Raw genomic sequence first — 22837 nt, forward strand, 5'->3', positions numbered from 1 at the left:
AATTTTTCCTAATGATTGAAGCCATACTCGGTAACAGTCTAAAACTAGTACCTCAATTACCCATGTATCCATTCACTCACCTCTGAGGGGTGAATAGGATAGTCATTTTAAAATAATTTTGTGTTGTAAATAATTGAGTATATAAGCTTATTTTCCTTTGTATAACTCCATCTTTTTTTTTTTTTTTGAGACAGAGTCTGGCTCCATCACCCAGGCTGGAGTGCAGTGGTGCCATCTTGGCTCACTGCAACCTCCACCTCCTGGGGTCAAGCAATTCTGTCTCAGCCTCCCAAGTAGCAGGGACTACAGGCGCCTGCCACCATGCCCGGCTAATTTTTGTATTTTTAGTAGAGACGGGGTTTCACCTTGTTGGTCAGGTTGGTCTCGAACTCCTGACCCCAGGTCCACCAGCCTCGGCCTCCCAAAGTGCTGGGATTACAGACATAAGCCACTGCGCCCGGTAACTCCATCTTTTTTTAAAAAATAAAAAAAGGCCTCCCCCACATTTATTTATTTATTTATTTCAGATGGAGTCTTGCTCTATTGCCCAGGCTAGAATGCAGTGGCATGATCTCAGCTCACTGCAACCTCTGCCTCCTGAGTTCAGGTGATTCTCCTGCCTCAGCCTCCTGAGTAGTTGGGATCACAGGCATCCCCAACCATGACCAGCTAATTTTTGTATTTTTAGTAGAGACGGGGTCTCGCCATGTTGGCCAGGCTGGTCTTGAACTCCTGACCTCAGGTGATCTGCCAACCTTGACCTCCCAAAGCGCTGGGATTACAGGCATGAGCCACTGTGCCCAGCCTTGTTTTCTATATTCATTACTCCTACTGATGTTACACTTCTCACTTTTTTTTTCCAATTATTGAGCAGCCTCCCTAGCCAGAGTATGCTCAAAGACTCCTCCCCTGATCTTTTAATGTCAATAAGTATCTGAATTGTTTCATAGAATAAAAATATGCACTATTTTTGACCATTTGATTCATTTAATTTTAACTTAATTGGGAGGGAAAAAGAAAATTCATACTAAAAACCCAAAGCATTAAGTTTGACATCAGGGATAGGAATACATTAAAATGCTGGGCTTTTAATTGCCACAGCAAAGCAGTATGTATTTGTGTGTAATAGTTCAAGTTGCTGTGCAATTGAAACTGTTCTCGGTGGCTCATGCCTGTAATCCCAGCACTTTGGGGGGCCAAGGTGGGTGGATCACCTGAGGTCAGAAGTTCGAGACCAGTCTGGCCAACATGGTGAAACCCCATCTCTACTACAAACACAAAAATTAGCTGGGTGTGGTGGCACATGCCTGTGATTCCAGCTACGGGAGGCTGAGGCAGGAGAATCACTTGAACCCAGGAGATGAAAGTCGCAGTGAGCCGAGATCGTGCCACTGCACTCCAGCCTGGGCAACCCATAGCGCAAGACTCCGGTCTCAAAAAAGAAAAAAAAAGTTCTAACATTGATAAGCAATGACACCCTAAACAAGCAAGGGCCAGGCTTGGTGGCACACAGATCTACTCTTGAGGGCAAAGCAATAGGGTTGCTTGAGTGCAGGAGTCCTATGATCATGTGAGTAGACACTGAACTCCAGCATAGGCAACATAGTGCCCAGCATAAAACTGTTTTATTGGTTTTATGAATGTTCATCTCACCTCCTCTCTCCACAGATTACCACTCCACAGGGTAACTACTATGAGGAGATTGGTGTATATTCTTGTTTTTTTTGAGACGGAGTCCCAGTCTGTTGTGCAGGCTGAAGTGCAGTGGTGCGATCTTGGCTCACCGCAACCTCTGCCTCCTGGGTTCAAGTGATTCTCCTCCCTCACCCTCCTGAGTAGCTGGGATTACAGGTGCCCACCACCATGCCTATTTTTTTTTTTTTTTTTTTAGTAGGGATGGGGTTTCACCATGTTGGTCAGGCTGGTCTCAAAATAATGACCTCAGGTGGATCCACCTGCCTTCGGCCTCCCAAAGTGCTGGGATTACAGGCGTGAGCCACCACGCCCAGCCTGGTGTATATTCTCTTTTTTTTTTTTTTGAGACTGAGTCTTGCTCTGTCACCCAGGCTGGAGTGCAGTGGCGTGATCTTGGCTCACTGCAAGCTCCGCCTCCCGGGTTCATGCCATTCTCCTGCCTCAGCCTCCCGAGTAGCTGGGACTACAGGCACCCGCCACCACGCCCAGCTAACTTTTTGTATTTTTTAGTAGAGACGGGATTTCACCGTGTTAGCCAGGATGGTCTCGATCTTCTGACCTTGTGATCCACCTGCCTCAGCCTCCCAAAGTGCTGGGATTACAGGCGTGAGCCTGGCCCCTGGTGTATATTCTTATAGATCTTATTTTATGCACAAGATTATAATTTAAAAGTCAAATACTCTGCTGGACGTGGTGGCTCACACCTGTAATCCCAACACTTTTCGAGGCTGAGAGAGGTCAATTTGTTTGAGCCCAGGAGTTTGAGACCAGCCAGGGCAACATGGCAAAGCCTCTTCTCTACAAAAAAGTACAACAATTAGCCAGGCATGGAAGCGTGCGCCTGTAGTCCCAGCTACTTGAGAGGCTGAAGTGGGAGAACTGCTTGAGTCCGGCAGTCGAGGCTGCAGTGAGCTGTGATCGCACCACTGCACTCCAGCCTGGGTGACAGAGTGAGACCCTGTCTCAACACAAAAACACCAGAACGTTTCACACAAGTGTTTATGGGAAGACAGACTGCAGGTTTTTCAGACTTTTTTTTAGGGCTCCAGGACCTAAATAAGATTAAGTGGGAACCACCGTTGTAAGAAGTTAGAGCACCAACAGCAGCAGTTTTTCTTACCCGCCAGTTGAAACCACTTATATCTTTGAGATGGAGTTTTGCTCTTGTTGCCCAGGCTGGAGTGCAATGGCATCATCTCAGCTCATTGCAACCTATGCTTCCCAGGCTTAAGAGATTCTCCTGCCTCAGCCTCCCAAGTAGCTGGAATTAAAGGTGTCCACCACCATGCCCAGCTAATTTTTTTTGTATTTTTAGTAGAGACGGGGTTTCACCATGTTGGCAAGGCTGGTCTTGAACTCCTGACATCAGGTGATCCACTCACCTCAGCCTCCCAGAGTGCTGGGATTACAGGTGTGAGCCACAGTGCCCGGCCACACTTAGATCTTAATAGTAAACAGAAAAAGTGGAGGTCCAGAAATATCTAAGCTTTTATTTCTATTTTGAGTAGTTATGCTCAAAATAACTGTCTCAGCATCCCTAGTTGTGACTACAGGTGCACACTACTGAGCTCAGCTCCCTAGTCACAAAATATACTTAAAAAGGACAGGACTTTCAAACAGTAATTTTTTTTCTTTTTTTGAGATGGAGTCTTGCTTTGTTGCCCAGGCTGGAGTACAGTGGTGCTCTCTGCAACCTCTGCCTCCCAGGTTCAAGTGATTCTCCTGCCTCAGCCTCCTGAGTAGGTGGGAGTACAGGCGCATGCCACCATCCCTGGCTAATTTTTGTATTTTCAGTAGAGACTGGGTTTCACCATGTTGGCCAGGTGAGTCTCAAACTCCTGACCTCAGGTGGATCCACCTGCCTCGGCCCCGCAAAGCACTAGGATTACAGGCATAAACCACCACGCCCAGCCCAAAAGGTAAGCTTTTTTTTTTTTTTTTTGAGACAGAGTCTCACTCTGTTGCCCAGGCTGGAGTGCAGTGGCGCGATCTCAGCTCACTGCAAGCTCTGCCTCTCTGGTTGATGCCATTCTCCTGCCTCAGCCTCCCAAGTAGCTGGGACTACAGGTGCCCACCACCACGCCTGGCTAATTTTTTGTATTTTTAGTAGAGAGGGGGTTTCACCTTGTTAGCCAGGATGGTCTTGATCTCCTGACCTCGTGATCCGCCCGCCTCAGCCTCCCAAGTTGCTGGGATTACAGGCGTGAGCCACCGTGCCTGGCCCAAAAAGTAAGCTTTTAAATAAAGATGTTGGGCTGGGCATGGCTCATACCTGTAATCTCAGCACTGTGGGAGGCCCAAGTCTTTACACCTGTCTCTCTGTAAGATGCAGCTATCCACACCTACTGCTTCTAACAGCACTTTCCATATATATATATATATATAAAACTTACCTCTTACTTAAAAGCCACACCTCTCATCCCATTCCCCTTTCACTCCCCAGCAGCACCCAGCCCTGTGGTTAGTATCCGTCCTTTCTGACCTTCTCCAGTATTCCAGGTATGGTACTTAAAGTCATTTTACTTGTTCCTATATGTAACATGCTTTCTCACAGATACCCACCCCCCTAACTCCATTTGTCTCCTTCCCTGCTTTTTCACCTTCCCACATATGTAAAATCTTCAATAATATTTACTGGATTTTTTTTTTTTTTTTTGCGACAGAGTTCCGCTCTTGTTGCCCAGGCTGGAGGGGAGTGGCTCGATCTGTGTTCACCGCAACCTCCGCCTCCCGGGTTCAAGCAACTCTCCTGCCTCAGCCTCCCGAGTAGCTGGGATTACAGGCACTTGCCACCATGCCTGGCTAATTTTTGAATTTTTAGTAGAGACGGGGTTTCTCCATGTTGGTCAGACTGGTCTTGAACTCCCGACCTCAGGTGATCCACCTGCCCTGGCCTCCCAAGTGCTGGGATTACAGGCGTGAGCCACCGCGCCCAGCCTGTCTCTCTTAATAAATACTGTCTTCCAGGCTGGGCACGGTGGCTCACGCCTGTAATCCCAGCACTTTGGGAGACCGAGGCGGGCGGATCACCTGAGGTCGGGAGTTCAAGACCAGTCTGACCAACATGGAGGAACCTCGTCTCTACCAAAAATATAAAATTAGCCAGGGTGGTGGCGCATGCCTGTAATCCCAGCTACTCGGGAGGCTGAGGCAGGAGAATCGCTTGAACCCAGGAGATGGAGGTTGTGGTGAGCCGAGATCGCACCATTGCACTCCAGCCTGGGCAACAAGAGCGAAACTACGTCTCAAAAAAACCAAACAGGCCGCGCGCAGTGGCTCACACCTGTAATCCCAGCACTTTGGGAGGCCGAGGTGGGTGGATCACGAGGTCAGGAGATCGAGACCATCCTGGCTAACACAGTGAAACTCTGCCTCTTACTAAAAATACAAAAAAAAAAAAAAAAAAAAAAAAATCTGGGCGTGGTGGCGGGCACCTGTAGTCCCACCTACCAGGGAGGTTGAGACAGGAGAATAGCGTGAACCTGGGAGGCGGAGCTTGCAGTGAGGCGAGATTGCGCCACTGCACTCCAGCCTGGGTGACAGAGCGAGACTCCGTCTCAAAAACAAAACAAAACAAAACAGAAAAAACCCGTCTTCCAGATTGAGGCTAATGTTTTCAGTGTTGATATACTGCTTAAGTCTTTTAAAGTACTCGTATAGTCAACAATGTTCTATTTAGAACTATAGGTTCTTTTTATTATTAAAGCCAAACCAAACCTTTATTATTATTATTATTATTATTATTAGAGACAGGGTTCTATGTTGCCCAGCTGGAGTGCAGTGGTTATTCACAGGCACAATCATAATAGCACACTGCAGCCTTGAATTTCTGGCCTCAAGCAATCTTCCTGCCTCAGCGTTCCAAGTAGCTGTGACTATAGGTGCACTCGACTGTGCTCAGTTCCCTAGTTGCAAAATTTAATTATTTAAAATAAGTTTTAAATAATAAATGTATTATTTAAAAAGGACAAGTCTTTCAAAAAGTAAGCTTTTAAATAAAGATGTCTAGCTGGGCATGGTGGCTCATGCCCGTAATCCCAGCACTGTGGGAGGCCGAGGTGGGAGGACTGCTTCAGCCTAGGAAGCAGAGGTTGCAGTGAGCCAAGAACACACCACTGAACTCCAGCCTGGGTGAAAGAGACCCTGTTTCAAACAGAGCAAAAGATGTCTGAGGCTTCAATCCCCTAACACCTTTTCTTTCGAGACCACTTTGGCCAGGCTGGTCTCCAACTCCTGACCTCAAGTGATCCACCTGCTCAACCTCCGAAACTGCTGGAATTACAGGCATAAGCCACCATGTCTGGCCCTAATCCCCCCCTTTTTTTTTTTTTTTTTTGGAGATGGAGTCTCACTCTGTTACCCAGGCTGGAATGCAGTGGTGTGATCTTGGCTCACTGCAAACTCCACCTCCCGGGTTCAAGCAATTCTCCTGCCTCTGCCTCCTGAGTAGTTGTGATTACAGGTGCGTGCCACCACACCCAGCTTCTTTTTGTATTTTTAGTAGAGATGGAGTTTCACCACATTGGCCAGTCTGAGCTCAGGTGATCCACCCGCCTCGGCCTCCCAAAGTGCTGGGATTACAGGCATGAGCCACCAAGCCTGGCCCCTAACACCATTTTTTTTTGTAGAGTCTCGCTCTGTCGCCCAGGCTGGAATGCAGTGGGGTGATCTCGGCTCACTGAAAGGTCCGTCTCCCGGGTTCACACCATTCTCCTGCCTCAGCCTCCTGAGTAGCTGGGACTACAGGCACCCACCACCATGCCTGGCTAATTTTTTTGTAGTTTTAGTAGAGACGGGGTTTCACCGTGTTAGCCAGGATGGTCTCAATCTCCTGACCTCGTGATCCGCCCGCCTCAGCCTCCCAAAGTGCTGGGATTACAGGTGTGAGCCACTGCGCAGAGCTGCCCAACACCTTTTTTTAAAGGTCACTTGAAACACCCTCTTCTTCTTTTACATTACAGTCATTTAAGTGTGTTTCCTACTGGAATATATTTAGACTTCTTAAGATATTATCTACCTACAGGCTGGTCGCGGTGGCTCATGCCTGTAATCCCAGCAATTTGGGAGGCTGAGGCGGGCATATCACGAGGTCAGGAGATCGAGACCATCCTGGCTAACATGGTGAAAACCCTCTACTAAAAATACAAAAAATTACCCAGGCGTGGTGGTGGGTGCCTGTAGTCCCAGCTACTTGGGAGGCTGAGGCAGGAGAATGGCGTCAACCACAGAGGTGGAGCTTGCAGTGAGCTGAGATCACGCCACTGCACTCCAGCCTGGGCAACAGAGCGAGACTCTGTCTCCAAAAAAAAAAAAAAAGGTAGGCCGGGTGCGGTGGCTCACGTCTGTAATCCCAGCACTTTGGGAGGCCAAGGCAGGTGGATCACAAGGTCAGGAGATCGAGACCATCCTGGCTAACACCGTGAAACCCCGTCTCTACTAAATATACAAAAAATATAGCCGGGCGTGGTGGTGGGCGCCTGTAGTTGCAGCTACTAGGGAAGCTGAGGCAGGAGAATGGCATGAACCCGGGAGGCGGAGCTTGCAGTAAGCCGAGATCGCGCCACTGCACTCCAGCCTGGGTGACAGAGCAAGACTCCGTCTCAAAAAAAAAAAAAGGTATTAGCTACCTATCTTTCCTTCAGCATGGTGCTGGTACTGAACATTCTCAATATTTACAATTTGGTCTCCCCCAAAAGAGAAGAAAAACAAGGGTTTTAAAAGAACCAAAGAAAAGACAAGGAATAACATTCTAGTGTAAGAAAAAATATTTTTAAAAATGAGAAATATTGGGAAATTAAAACTCAGGATGGGTAAACTTTCGTATAAATACGCACTGGGGGGATGTGAGGGAAAACGAAGGACCAGTTCCTCAATCAATCATATTTCTCCATTGTACCACAATAAAGAGACAATCCCATTTTCAAAGAAATTAGCTTTTATTTGAGACTACTTTTCCCCACATGTATCTTTTAAGAATTCTATGCTATGTGATAACCTGCTTATCCACTGTCCCAATACCAAAATTTCTAACAGCGAATTATACAACTGCTCTAGGTAATAAATAAGGGTTGTCCTTCACTGATTAAGGGAATAAACTTCAATAAATTTAACAACAACAACAAAAAAATCACACTTTAGTTTTTAAGTTTTAACAGATGTATTTCAAATACAGCATGTTTTACAGGAGTTCACAAGCTTTTCATCTCTAAAAAAAAAACTTTCAACTACCTGACTGTTCCATTCCACCCCAGACAAACCTGACATGACTGAACTACTTCATGTGTTACTTTCCCAAAAATAAAGTTAAAAAAAAAAGGAGCTCATGATAAATGCAGATCTCTAATACAGTATCTAACATAAAAGAAGCTTTAAAAAGACAGTTTCTTTCCTTATTTGATTAGCTAGAAGTTTATCTAGGTAAAAGCAAAAAAAAAAATTTACAAAGCATAACATTGGGGTTCTTTTTATACTCAAGATGTTTAACTGTTCAAAATGACAACAATTACATCTTTAAGAGTATAATAAAATGGGTGGAAAACAGCAACACAATTGACAAAAGTGTAGATGCTAAATAAACCAAAGTTTTTTTCTTAAGGAGTAGGAAGAATCCAAAGCTTGGGGAAATCTCAGAATTAAAAAAAAAAAAAAAAAAAAAAAAAAAAAAAAAAAAAAAAAGAGGAAAAAAAATGTCCTTAATTGCAACCATTCCGTTATCAATAGCGTCCTAAAAGAGAAAAAGCAAAAAAAAAAAAAAGTTAACAATTATAGTTTAATTTGCCTCATATTTTTCCAAGTATTAACTGCCACCTTCCACCTTATACTCTAATATTCTAAAGTAAGCCATTAATTAGAAATGAGGTTTTTAATGCTACAAAAAGCAAAGTTCACATACTTGGGCTGTAGGAACGAGATCTTGATCGTGATCTATATCGACTATAATAAGGAGAAGGTGATCGTCTTCTGTAAGAAATGAAAGATTACTTAGCATACTATATAATCACTCCACTGAGGCAGATGAAAATAAAAATTCCTCATCATTCAAAATAATAATGTACCTAAGGTGATAACTACTTAATATTAAGTTCTCTTTCTGCCAATGAGACCAGAAAAGTATATAGCACAACAAAATACTGGCATATACAGACTGCTAACTTCTGCTCCCAAAGGCGTCATATATGATCTATTTTAAAAATCAAGTTTTTATTCATATGTATCCAACATAAAAGTGCCAAGTAACACTACTATCATCTAATTTAGAACAGAAAAGCTCAAGTTAAAACATTACCTGTATCGGTAATCATAGTCTTCATATCTGTCATACCCACGATCATATCCTCTATCATAGTAAGAATCTCGACGTCTGCCACCACCTCCACCTCCACCGCCGCCGCCTCCTCCACCACCCCCACCACTACTGCAGAAAAATGTAAAAATTCTCCATTAGTGTGAATGACTATTTTCCAGGACACTTTAATACAAATTGAATGGCTTAAAAAAGAGAAAAGTGAGGAAGAACATCCCTTTCATGAGAAATTGCCTCCGTATCTCATTTTACTGACTCCCATGGTATTCTGGTTTGCCTTATTCCCTACATACATAACCAAGAAGGGCTTCACAAAACTCTCAAAACTATTAACTGCTTTTCTACTAATGCACTGCCCAAATCAAAATCTTTTCAACAAATTGAAACGATGAAGCACTGTGTTGAGCAGCAGTATAAAAATGCTAAGATGCATTCCTACTGCTAAATGAAACTGGTAAATAAATAAATAAATGAATAAAAGGTGTATCCCTCTGACTAAAAGGTAATAAACACCAAGAATTTTAAAGTATCTCTGGACACCAAAGAGAATACCAAGGAATGACTATATTCCTTCTTTTATTCCCAAGAAATACCTCTGTGAATACTGCCTTTGGTTGTATATTTTATTTTTATTTTTTGAGACGGAGTCTTCCTCTGTCGCCCAGGCTGGAGTGCAGTGGTGCGATCTCGGCTCACTGCAAGCCCTGCCTCCAGGGTTCATGCCATTCTCCTGCCTCGGCCTCCTGAGTAGCTGGGACTACAGGCGCCCGCCACCATGCCCAGCCAATTTTTTGTATTTTTAGTAGAGACGGGGTTTCACCGTGGTCCCGATCTCGTGATCCACCCGCCTCGGCCTCCCAAAGTGCTGGGATTACAGGTGTAAGCCACTGCGCCCGGCCAATGAACATCGTGAGCCAGCCAGGAGGGTTGTATATTTAAAAACATTATCAAAACCCCTACTTATGTTTTTTTTTTCTTTTTTTGAGAAAGAGTCTCACTCTGTCGCCCAGGCTCACTGCAACCTCTGCCTCCCAAGTTCAAGTGATTCCTGTGCCTCAGCTCCCGAGTAGCTGGGATTAGAGGCATGTGCCACCACACCTGGCTGATTTTTTATTTTTTTTTAGTAGAAGCAGGGTTTTGCCATGTTGCCCAGGATGGTCTTGAACTCCCAGGCTCAAGTGATCCACCTGCCTCAGCCTCCCAAAGTGCTGGGATTACAGGTGTGAGCCACTACGCATCAGGGTGGGGTAAAATGGCTCATGCCTGTAATCTCAGCACTTTGGGAAGTCAAGGTAGGTGAATCCCTTGAGCCCAGGTGTTCAAGACCCACCCAGGCAATGTAATGAGACCTCTCTCTCTCTCTCTAAGACAGCCCTTCTCTCTTTAAAACAAAAAAATTAGCATAGTGGCATGCACATGTAGTCCCAGCTACTTTGGAGGCTGAGGTGGGAGGATTGCTTTGGCCCAGGAAGAAGTTGCAGCGAGCCAAGGCTGCTCACAAGGTGCTACAGGTTCTTTTCATAACCTACCCCTAATCTTATTCTTTAGCTTATGAGGCGCAACCTCAGCTCACTGCAAACTCTGCTTCTCAGGCTGAAGCAATCCTCCCACCTCAGCCTCCTGAGTAGCTAGGACTACAGGTGCCTGCTACCACGCCCAGCTAATTTTGGTATGTTTTTAGGAGAGATGGGATTTCACCATGTTGTCCAGGCTGGTCACAAACTCCTAGGCTCAAGTGATCCGCCCACCTTGACTTCCCAGTGCTGGGATTGTAGGTGTTGAGCCACTGTGCCCGGCCTACTGTGGCATCTTTTAATATTTTTAACAAATGCCAAAATCAATAAAATATGTCTTATACACAGAGACTTCCCCAGGTCACATAAGAATAAAAAGAGGGCTGGGTGGGTTGGCTCACACCTGTAATCCCAGCACTTTGGGAGGCTGAGGCGGGCAGATCACGAGGTCAGGAGATCGAGACACCAACTTGGCTAACAAAGTGAAACCCCGTCTCTACTAGAAATACAAAAAATTAGCCGGGCGCGGTGGCAGGCACCTGTAGTCCCAGCTACTTGGGAGGCTGAGGCAGAAGAATGGCATGAACCTGGGAGACGGAGCTTGCAGTGAGCCGAGATCACGCCACTGGACTCCAGCCTGGGCGACAGAGTGAGACTCCATCTCAAAAAAAAAAAAAAAAAAAAAAAAAAAAAGAACAAAAAGAAAAGAGAATCAATATTTAAACAGCAAATGATTTTTTTTAGTATTCAATAATTTTTCTGCTTGTACAGTACAAAGAGCTGAGCCAGGTTTGGGGGAAAAAAAGCCAGGATGTACTTTTGATAGTTTTAATTTATCCTGTTCCTCAAACATACGTGTGTAAAAATAAAACGACTGGCTGGCTGGGCGCGGTGGCTCATGCCTGTAATCCCAGCACTTTGGGAGGCTGAGGCGGGTGGATCACGAGGTCAGGAGATCAAGACCATCCTGGCTAACACGGTGAAACCCCATCTCTACTAAAAATAAAAAATAAAAAAAAAAAGACTGGCTGAGGCAGGTGGATTGCTTGAGCCCACGAGTTCAAGACCGGCCTGTACAACATAATGAAATCTTATCTCTAAAACACAAAACAAACAAAAAAAGAAGGTATTTAACTTTCAACTCTATCCTGCCATGGTGGCTCACACCTGCAATCCTATACTTTGGGAGGCCAAGGCAGGCAGATCAGTTCACCCCAGAATTTCAAGACCAGCCTGGGCAACAAGGCGAAATGCCACATGGCAAAACCCCATCTCTACAAAAAACACAAAAATTAGCTGGGTGTGGTGGCAGGTGCCTGTAGTCCCAGCTAACTGGGAGGATGAGGTGGGAGGACTGTTTGACCCAGGAAGCAGAGGTTGCAGTGAGCTGAAATGGCGCCACAGCAGCCCAGCCTGGGCCACAGAGTGAGACCATGTCTCAAACCCAACCCCCTTGCCAGAATCAATTCTAATTATAGGAAAAAAGTTTCTGAGTAATCAAAATTTTGCACATATTTCTGGTGGATTTCATAGTTTAGCTTAGGAAACTTGAACTCTTACTTACTGAGTTGGTCGGCCCATGTAGATGCCTGGTGTTGGTGTGTGCGCTCTCTTGGTTATAGAATAATCCACCCGAATTCTTCTACCATCCAGCTCCATTCCATTTGCCCTTTCCATAGCCTATAAAGAACAGGCACAAAAAGTCACGTATAATTCACCAGTCTTGAAGTAATCATTACTTAAAATTAAGCACAAAGTATATGTAATCCAAATAAACTCGATTTTGAAAATGACAGCAATGTAGCTTGTACAGGGCATTGTATAGACAATTCTAGACCTCAACAATGTCCAGAACACATTTAAATTTACTCAGCAGAAAGAGTATTAATAAACTTTCCCAAATAATTTTCCAGTTCTGGTTCAATTCCCATTCCCCACTCCATGAGATCAACAAAGAGTAGTTAACAAACTTTCCTAAATAATTTTCCAGTTCTGGTTCAATTCCCATTCCCCACTCCATGAGATCAACAAAGAGTAGTTAACAAACTTTCCTAAATAATTTTCCAGTTCTGGTTCAACTCCCATTCCCCACTCCATGAGATCAACAGGGGAGCGGAGACTGAAGTCTTTTCAAGCTAAATTTTTTGTAGGTTGCCCAGGTAGACTGCCATTTCATACTTTCTAGTCTCCAGCGATTTCACTTACAAAGACTGACTTCAGAACATTAAAAAGGGTTTGCTAAGCTTTATACATGTTCTTTTTATAACCTGCCCCCAATCTTATTCTTTAGTTTGCAGTCTAGTACACTGATTAAGACTCAGTAAGCAGCCAAGAAGAAATGATATAAACAGACAAGAACAAATTTATGGTAATGCCTTTCAACCTTTTACTGAGACTGAACTAATAAAAGTATAATAAACTAATAAAAACTACACGATTTTTATGTATCCACAAATATTTCTCCGTAAGAGTGCCCCATAAACTAAAGGTCATTAAAAAAAAAAAAGGGGGGGGGGTCTCACTCCATTGCCCAGGCTGGCAGTGGATCATAGTTCACTGTGGCCTCAAACTTCTTGGCTTATGCAATCCTCCAGCCTTAGTCTCCTAAGTAGCTAGGACCACAGGTTTGTGCCACCATGCTCGGCTAATTAAAACAAAAATTCTTGGTAGAGAAGGGGTCTAAACAGTATTCCATTCAATGGATTGCATTTTATTATTTATTTATGAGACCAAGTTTCACTCCTGTTGCACAGGCTGGAGTGCAATGGCGTGACCTCGGTTCACTGCAGCCTCTCCCTCCCAGGTTCAAGTGATTCTCCTGCCTCAGCCTCCCAAGTAGCTGGGAATACAGGCATGCGCCACCATGCCCAGCTAATTTTTTGTATTTTTAGTAGAGATGGGGTTTCACCATGTTGGCCAGGATGGTCTCGATCTCTTGACCTTGTGATCCGCCCGCCTTGGCCTCCCAAAGTGCTGGGATTACAGGCGTAAGCCACCACGCCTGGCCTGCATGCATTTATTTTTGTAGAGACAAGATCTCAATATGTTGCCCAGGCTGGTCTCTTAACTCGTGGCCTCAAGTGGCCTTCCCACCTCAGCCTCCCAAATAACATGAGCCACCTTGCACAGCCTAATTCTTGAAGATAAGAGTTGTCTCTTTGGTCTCTTTGAAAAGAACTCTGAGAGTATTATTTGTTTCTGGGACAATTTTTTTTCCTTTTCTCTCACACACATATATATATTTGTAGAGACCAAGTCTCCCTATGTTTCCCCAGGCTGCTCTCAAACTCCTGGGCTCAAGTAAATCCTCTTGCCAAAGTGCTGGGATTAGAGGCATGAGACACCACACTAGGTCCAATTTTTAAAAAGAACTTTACATCACATAAATGTCTGCAAAAGCAAAGCTGCAACAAATTTAACACATCTTCCATTTGAAGTTCCAAAAATCAAAATTCTCTAAGTTGATCTCCCCCCACCCCATCCTAAGCACCCCCCAAAAAAACACACACAAAATCTCTAAGTACTTCTTACTAAAACAGGGTGAGGAGCTTATATTATTATCTTCACCATATGCACACTAATAACTTTGACATTTCAGTGAAATTTTCAGAATCAGGGAGAAGTTAGTCAAAAAGGAATACAAATTTTAAAAAGATTTTAAAAATCACTTTAGGCTGGGCACGATGGCTCACACCTGTACTCTCAGCACTTTGGGAGGCCAAGATGGGGGGATCATGAGGTATCAAGAGATCAAGACCATCCTGGCCAACATGGTGAAACCCCATCTCTACTAAAAATACAAAAATTAGCTGGGTGTGGTGGCATGCACCTGTAGTCCCAGCTACTCGGGAGGCAGAGGCAGAATTGCTTGAACCCGGGAGGCAGAGGTTGCAGTGAGCCGAGATTGTGCCACTGCCCTCCAGCCTGGCAACAGAGCAAGACTCCGTCTCAAAAAAAAAAAAAAAAAAATCACTTTAGCCAAGTGAAGTGGCTCATGCCTGTAATCCTGGCACTTTGGGGAAGCCAAATCACTTGAGGTCCAGACTTTGAGGCTAGCCTGGGCAATGGGGCAAAACCCCATCTCTACCAAAAAATACAAAAATTAGCCGGGCATGGTGGTGCACACCTGTTGTCCCAGCTACTCGGGAGGCTAAGGTGGGAGGATCACTTGAGCCTGGGAGGCGGAAGTTGCAGTGAGCTGAGATCGTGCCACCACACTCCAGCCTAGGCGACAGGGCAAAGAGCAAGACCTCATCTCCAAACAAAGAAAGAAACAAACAAACAACAACAAAAAAAAACAAGAAAAAAATCAAATCACTTCAGATTGCTTGTCCCTAAAAACTGGAGACAGTCTCAGCCATACAGAAGAAACCATACAACATGCCTGTGTTAGCTGAGAATTCAGCCTGGGAAACTGAAAAGAGAAACTGTGATTTAGCTGACAAGCCTAGTCACCCCGCTCCTTAAGTAACATATTGTCACCTAGTGAACTAAAAGGAACTTCTAATCCTGCCACTAAGTAACTGCTCCTGTCTTTAAAGTTGCCAGTTAAGCTTTTTTTTTTTTCTTTTTGAGATGAAGTGGAGTCTCACTCTGTTGCCCAGGCTGGAGTGAAGTGGCACAAACTTAGCTCACTGCAACCTCCGCCTCCTAGGTTCAAGCAATTCTCCTGCCTCAGCCTCCCGAGTAGCTTGGGGTTACAGGCGCTTGCCACAATGCCTGGCTAATTTTTGTATTTTAGCAGAGATGGGGTTTCACCATGTTGGCCAGGCTGGTCTTGAACTCCTGACCTCAGGTGATCCGCCCGCCTCAGCCTCCCGAAGTGCTGGGATTACAAGGTGCGAGCCACTGTGCCCGGCCTGCCATTTTAGTTTTATCCAGAAGTGGAAGGGGAGAGGTGGAATCAAGAGATAAACATGTTTCACATTAAAAAATATTAATAATAAAAAAATTACACTGTTCTGGCTTGCATTTTGCAACTTTTACTTCAGCTCAGATATCCTAGTATTTCTAAATTGATAACGTGTATCTCTTGAGAAAAAGAATATATAAATCACAAATACGTAACAGTAAAAAAAAAAAAAGTCATAATACTGACAAATTAAGGCATTAAACTGCCTGTGACATAAATGACTTAAAAACTAAAGTACCAGTTTGTTAAGAGTTATCTGGGGTTTCTCAACCTTAGCACTATTGACATTTTGAGCCTGATTCTATGTTATGGGGTGCCAGCTTGTGTACTGTATGGTTATTTAGCAGTGTTCCTGGCTTCTACCCTCCAGATGCCAAGAACTTACTGTTTTTAAAAGACAGCCTGATTTGGCCAGGCGCGGTGGCTCACACCTGTAATTCCAACACCTTGGGAGGCTGAGGCGGGTGGATCACGAGGTCAGGAGATTGAGATCATCCTGGCTAACACAGTGAAACCCTGCCTCTACTAAAAATACAAAAAATTAGCTGGACGTGGTGGCGGGCGTCTGTAGTCCCAGCTACTCGGGAGGCTGAGGCAGGAGAATGGCATGAACCCGGGAGGTGGAGCTTGCAGTGAGCCGAGATCGCGCCACTGCACTCCAGCCTGGGCGACACAGCGAGACTCCATCTCAAAAACAAAAAAAAGAAAAGAAAAGAAAAATACCCTGATTATTAAGGTCTAATAAAACTTCCAGATATATACAAATATATATATTTTAATTTAAAAGACAGAAGGTCTAATAAAACTAAAAGTATTGAGCTTCAAATTTTTTAAAATGCAATTTTCTAAATCAATTACTATCAACTTTTAGTAAAGAGTAAGCAAGCCTAGGCCAGGTATGGTGGCTCACATCAGTAATTCTAGCACCTTGGGAAGCCAAGGCAGGAGGAACAGTTGAGGCCAGGAGTTGTTCCGAGACCAGCCTAAGCAACACAGCAAGACTCCCTGCAAAAACTTAAAGCAAGCCTACCACTTCCTTTATAATACCGAACATGTTAGAATAGCACTATTTCAAATCATTGACATTGATTAGTTCATTGTGTTAGGCAAGTTAAGAATAGCACTAAAAAATTATCAATTCTTTCCATGTACTATTTTTCAATTATTGAACACACTGATAAATGAACATTTAGAGAATAGAAAAACAAGTTCCTTCCTCATTATAGACACAAAATTAAACACATCAAACCCACACATCAGAATTATTTTTTAAAAGTTAATGTAATCATCTGTTTGGAGCATCATTATGGCTTATTCAAAAGAGAACACTTACACATATACTTTTTCCATTAATTTAAACACATATAGCTCACTTTACACAGCCAGATTTCAATTAGCATATGCCTATAGCAGAGAGCATAACCAAAAAAAGTGAAACTGTGGTGACTCCAATTGTTAACACTGAGAGGCAGAGTTTGAATCAGGTCAAAATTAGAAAGGACACAACAGGCCATGTATGATGGCTCATGCCTGTAAACCCAGCATTCTGGGAGGATCACTTGAGGCCAGGAGTTCGAGATCAGCCTGGGCAACATAGTGAGACCTTATCTCTACAACAAAAAATTATCTGGGCATTGTGGCCCACACTTGTAGTGTCTGCTACTCAGGAGGCTGAGGTAGGAGGACTGCTTGAGCCCAGGAGGTCGAGGCTGCACTCCAGCCTGGGCAACAGAGCAAAATCAGCAAGATCCTATCTTTTTTTTTTGAGACGGAGTCTCACTGTGTCGCCCAGGCTGGAGTGCAGTGGCGCAATCTCGGCTCACTGTAAGCTCCGCCTCCCGGGTTCACGCCATTCTCCTGCCTCAGACTCCCGAGTAGCTGGGACTACAAGCGCCGGCCACCACGCCTGGCTAATTGTTTGTGTTTTTAGTAGAGACGGGGTTTCACCGTGTTAGCCAGGATGGTCTCGATCTCCTGATCTCGTGATCCACCTGCCCTGGCCTCCCAAAGTGCTGGGATTACAGACATGAGCCACCGTGCCTGGACGCAAGATCCTATCTTTAAAAAAAAAAAAAAGAAAAGAAAAAAAAGGAAGAAAAAAGGATGCAATGTTTACAGAAATAAGTCTGTTAATCAACTTTTCACACTAATTCAGTACTATAATCAGGCATATGAAAGACAAATTTACCTCCTTTGAGTCATCTATTCTCTCAAAATACACAAAAGCAAATCCTCGAGATCGCCCAGTTCGCTGATCATAAACCACATTGACACCACTCAATGGTCCATATCGAGAAAATACTTCACGAAGATCCCTCTCTGTTGTGTACAAACTGAGGCCAAACACTCCAAGGCAAGTGTTGGGATCTGGATTTGCCTATTAAATGGAAATATTATTTAAAACTCCAAATTAAAATCAAAATCAAAGAAACACAGAAATACTTTGTTTAGAACACCTCATCTAATACACAATAAATATATTGTTTCTAGTAATTTGGAGATAAGATTTTAAGAGAACTAGAGCAGATGAGCCATATTTTACAATTCACAGTACACCCAAGGCCTTCTTTGGGATATGCTTTCTGTCTACAGCCTGAATTAAAATGTTCTTACTCTCCAGCCCAGCAACGTTCATAATGTATCCTGAAAATCTTGTAATCCCAGCATTTTGGGAGGCTGAGGTGGGTGGATCACCTGAGGTTAGGAGTTCGAGACCAGCCTGGCCAACATGGTGAAACCCCATCTCTACTAAAAATACAAAAATTAGCTGGGCATGGTGGCAGGTGCCTGTAATCCCAGCTACTCCAGAGGCTGAGGCAGGAGAATCACTTGAATCCGGAAGGTGGAGGTTGCAGTGAGCCAAGATCGAGCCATCGCACTCCAGCCTAGGTGACAAGAGTGTTAGAAATGTTTGTTTCTCGGTGTTGTAAAGAAATAGCACTTGAACATACATTTTTTTAGTAAGGCCATTTTTATTTTCTGTAGAAAGGGTACACTTGTCAGCAGTTTTCTCACAAGAGTACACTGAACAAAGGAGACAGGGTCATTTATAATCTGACGTGTCTACCTTACTGTTGTGTCTGTTTTTTATTGGCTGGAATGGGACTTCACATTCTGATTTGTCTTGATTGGCTAGTAACTTAGAACTTTTTAAAAGAGGCAAAGGCAGAGGAGAACAAAGGAAGGAGGAAGTAATTTGTGGCATGTTGAGAAAGGTAAAAACACCTTTAAATAAGGAAGAGGAACAGGCTATGACCTAATGCTTGTTTGGACCAGTATAAGCATGTTAGGGCAAATACTTAGGCTAAATTGTGGGAGCTAAGAACATAAAGTACATTGATTTTTTTTACTACGGCTAGTAGTTTTTTGTTTTTTTTTTTGAGATGGAGTTTCACTCTTGTTGCCCAGGCTGGAGAGCAATGGTGCGATCTTGGCTTACCACAACCTCCACCTCCCGAGGTCAAGCCATTCTCCTGCCTCAGCCTCCCAAGTAGACGGGATTACAGGCATGCACCACCACCCCCAGCTAATTTTGTATTTTTAAGTAGAGATGGGGTTTCTCCATGTTGGTCAGCCTGGTCTCAAACTCCCAACCTCAGGTGATCCACCCCACCCGGCCTAGCAGATATTTAAGAATGTTAGCACAGCTCTTTGAATAAATTTTGCTTCTAAGATAAATTATTATCTATTTCTAATTAGATGGGGAGGAAAATCTCTTTGAAGAAGAACCTTTACTTTTTATAAGAGTGAAACTCCGTCTCACTTATAAAAAAAAAAGTATCCTCAGTTTAATACCATCTTTCTAGTTAATTCAAATGCTTTACATCCCTTACAGATTTGTACTTAATCTGACTTCATCTGTAATTGCTGACTTAGACCTCCTCTCCTCCATTTTTTTTTTTTTTTTTTTTTCTGAGACAGGGTCTCACTCTCTTGCCCAAGCTGGAGTTTAGTGGCCTGATCATGGCTCACTGCAGCCTTGGCCTCCTTGGGCTCAGGGAATCCTCCCATCTCAGCCTCCCAAGTAGTTGGGATTACAAGCGTGAGCCAATATGCCTGGCCCATTTTCATTCTTTAGCAAGGATATTCTTTCAGTGTTCCCACAATCCAGATTTTGGAAATAAATTTACAGATTTCAAAACATTAAATAATGACATGCTCCACCACAGTTAAAGTTAGTATCCTGTGGGAGAAGCATAGTACAGCATGCAAACATGCTCTAAGAACTTTAGAGCCCGGCTGCCTGGTTGAAACCTAGACTGCTAGTTAGCAAAATCTAAACTAAAACTCCTTCAATGTCATACATCCAAGACTCGATTCTTTTTATCTATAACATAACTTGCCTCACAGGAATGTTAAAAGCTTTAAGTGTACTGAATAAAAGTGTTAGCTATGATTACTACAAAGTTTTTAATATTTCTTTGACCCCCTTACCCCATCAAAAAACTTTGAATATAACCCAGTATTCCCAACTCAGTTTATGCTTTTCACTTCAATTCGTGGAACATATTTCTTTTTTTTTTTTTTTTTTTTTTTGAGATGGAGTCTCGCTCTGTTGCCCAGGCTGGAGTGCAGTGGCGCGATCTTGGCTCACTGCAAGCTCTGCCTCCCGGGTTCACACCATTCTCCTGCCTCAGCCTCCGGAGTAGCTGGGACTACAGGCGTCTGCAACCGTGCCCAGCTAATTTTTTGCATTTTTAGTAGAGACAGGGTTTCACAGTGGTCTCGATCTCCTGACCTCGTGATCCGCCCACCTCGGCCTCCCAAAGTGCTGGGATTACAGGTGTGAGCCACCACGCCCGGCCGGAACATATTTCTTCCCAAATTTCATCTCCTTTTCTTTTTTTGAGACAGAGTCTCACTCTGTCTCCCAGGCCAGTCTGGAATGCAGTGGCACAATCTCAGCTCACTGCAACCTCTGCCTCCCAGGTTCAAGGGATTCTCCAGCCTCAGCCTCTCAAGTAGTTGGGATTACAGGCGTAAGCCACCACGCCTGGCTAATTTTTGTATTTTTAGCAGAGATGGGGTTTCACCATGTTGGCCAGGCTGGTCTCGAACTCCTGACCTTAGGTGATCCACACCCTTTGGCCTCCCAAAGTGCTGGGATTACAGGTGTGAGCCACCACGCCCAGCCTTCATCTCCTTTTTACTCAAACGTCATGAAAAGAAAAATATACTCCCGGCCAGGCACGGCAGCTCACGCCTGTAACCCCAGCACTTTGGGAGGCCAAGGCAGGTGGATCACCTGAGGTCAGGAGTTGGAGACCAGACGGGCCAACATGGTGAAACCCCATTTCTAAAAACACAAAAATTAGCTGGGTGTGGTGGTGCACACCTGCAACCCCAGCTATTCAGGAGGCTAAGGCCGCAGTGAGTCGAAATTGCACCCCTGCACTCCAGCCTGGGAGACAGAGTAAGACTTTGTCTAAAAAAAAGAAAATATACTTCCTTCGCATTCTTTGTCATAAAACATGGTAAGCTCACGAAAGATGGTGGCATTTCCTTTACTTTGAAAGCTAAAGCAGCTTATTAAGGATGTTTCCAGAGTATCACTTCTAAACAATGGCCAAGCTCCCCTAAAAGCAAGATATGCCATGACTAAACACATAAAAGAGAAAATAAGTCTTCATTAACTTTTATAAACCACGTACCCTGCTGCCAGTATGTCTTCTCCGGTTAGACATTGGAGAATGGCTTCGGCTCCTTCGCCGCCGGTATTCTGGTGTATATGATCTACTTCGAGATCGTCTCCTATGAGAGTGAGAGTGGGATCTGGATCGAGTGTAACGTCTATGAGAATGTCTCCTTGACCTCGACCTTTGAGAGAAATACATTTAGGTAAAAATACTGAAACAAAATGGCTAAAGTCCTTCCCTCTTCCAAGAAGGTATACATATATCCCTAACTATTCTCAGGTCCTTCCTCCTTGCTTCTGAGGAAAGGGTATTCTTCCTTTGGTTCCCTTGAGTCACTACATCTTCCACTGTTCTCAGTCAAGCCCCTCTACATTCACCCTTTTCACCTAACCGTACAAAAATGTTAAGGCCCCATCTTCTTTTAAAAAACAAAAAAAAAAACAACAAAAAACAAAAACCCACTATTGCTATAAAATAAAATCGTGGCCAGGTGCGGTGGCTCATGCCTGTGATCCCAGCACTTTGGGAGGCCGAGGCGAGCAGATCGCGAGATCAAGAGATCAAGACCATCCTGGCCAACATGTTGAAACCTCGTCTCTACTAAAAATACAAAAATTAGCCAGGTGTGGTGGCAGGCACCTGTAATTCCAGCTACTTGGGAGGCTGAGGCAGGAGAATCGCTTGAACCCAGGAGGCGGAGGGTGCAAGCCGAGATTGTGCCACCACACTCCAGCATGGTAACAGAACGAGACTCTGTCTCAAATAAATAAATAAATAAATCCTTTGATTCTTAGCTAAGTGCAGTGATATGTGCTTATGTTCCCAGCTACATGGAAAGATGAAGCAAGAAAAATCACTTGGGGCCGGGCACGGTGGCTCATGCCTGTAATCCCAGCAACTTGTGAGGCCGAGGTGGGCGGACCACGAGGTCAGGAGATCGAGACCATCCTGGCTAACATGGTGAAACCGCTCTACTAAAAATACAAAAAATTAGCTGGGCATGGTGGCGGGCACCTGTAGTCCCAGCTACTTGGGAGGCTGAGGCAGGAAATGGCGTGAACCCAGGAGGCGGAGCTTGCAGTGGGCTGAGCTTGTGCCACTGTACTCCAGCCTGGGCGACAGAGCGAGACTATGTCTCAAAAAAAAAAAAAAAAAAAAGAGAAAGAAAGAAAAATCACTTGGGCCCAGGAGGACAAGTCTAGCCCAGGCAACATAGCAAGACTCCACACTTCTATTAAAAAAAAAAAAACAAAAAAAAAAACAGAAACAAAAACAAAAACAAAACAAAACAAAAAAAAACAGGCTGGGCGCAGTGGCTCACGCCTGTAATCCCAGCACTTTGGGAGGCTAAGGCAGGCAGATCACGAGGTCAAGAGATCGAGACCATCCTCGCCAACATGGTAAAACCCTATCTCTACTAAAAATACAAAAACTAGCTGGGCGTGGTGGCGCACGCCTGTCGTCCCAGCTACTTGGGAGACTGAGGCAGGAGAATCACTTGAACCCGGGAGGTGGAGGCTGCAGTGAGCCGAGATCGTGCCACTGCACTCCAGCCTGGGAACAAGCGCAAAACTCTGTCTCAAAAAACAAACAAACAAACAAAATCCTTTTTGATTTTCTGCTACTTTCTCCATATAGTTCTTTGTCGCCCAGGCTGGAGTGCAGTGGCATGATCTCAGCTCACTGCAACCTCTCTCTCCCAGGCTCAAGAAATTCTTCCACCTCAGCTTCCCAGACAGCTAGGATCACCAGGTGATGCCTGGCTAATTTTTATATT

At 44.3% G+C, this 22837-nt stretch overlaps 1 protein-coding gene across 9 annotated transcripts in view; it reads right to left on the minus strand.

Moving 5' to 3' along the window:
• Positions 1-8356: 8356 nt before the first annotated feature.
• TRA2A (transformer 2 alpha homolog) overlaps positions 8357-22837 on the minus strand; it is a 28425-nt gene continuing 13944 nt past the window's right edge. For 7 of the 9 annotated variants that reach the window (XM_019031419.4, XM_063708415.1, XM_063708414.1 and 4 more), the window contains 6 exons: positions 21076-21241; positions 17613-17801; positions 12077-12192; positions 8981-9109; positions 8588-8655; positions 8357-8419 (listed from right to left, as the gene is read on the minus strand). In XM_019031419.4, coding sequence (XP_018886964.1) covers positions 8409-8419; positions 8588-8655; positions 8981-9109; positions 12077-12192; positions 17613-17801; positions 21076-21241 — 679 coding nt within the window. In that variant the 3' untranslated portion in view covers positions 8357-8408. The remainder of the gene's footprint in view (positions 8420-8587; positions 8656-8980; positions 9110-12076; positions 12193-17612; positions 17802-21075; positions 21242-22837) is intronic. The other 2 variants (XM_055347316.2, XM_055347317.2) reach the window with 2 other exon arrangements.

The sequence above is a fragment of the Gorilla gorilla genome, chromosome 6 (assembly GCF_029281585.2).
Source record: "Gorilla gorilla gorilla isolate KB3781 chromosome 6, NHGRI_mGorGor1-v2.1_pri, whole genome shotgun sequence".
In the NCBI taxonomy this organism is placed as follows: Eukaryota; Metazoa; Chordata; class Mammalia; order Primates; family Hominidae; genus Gorilla; species Gorilla gorilla.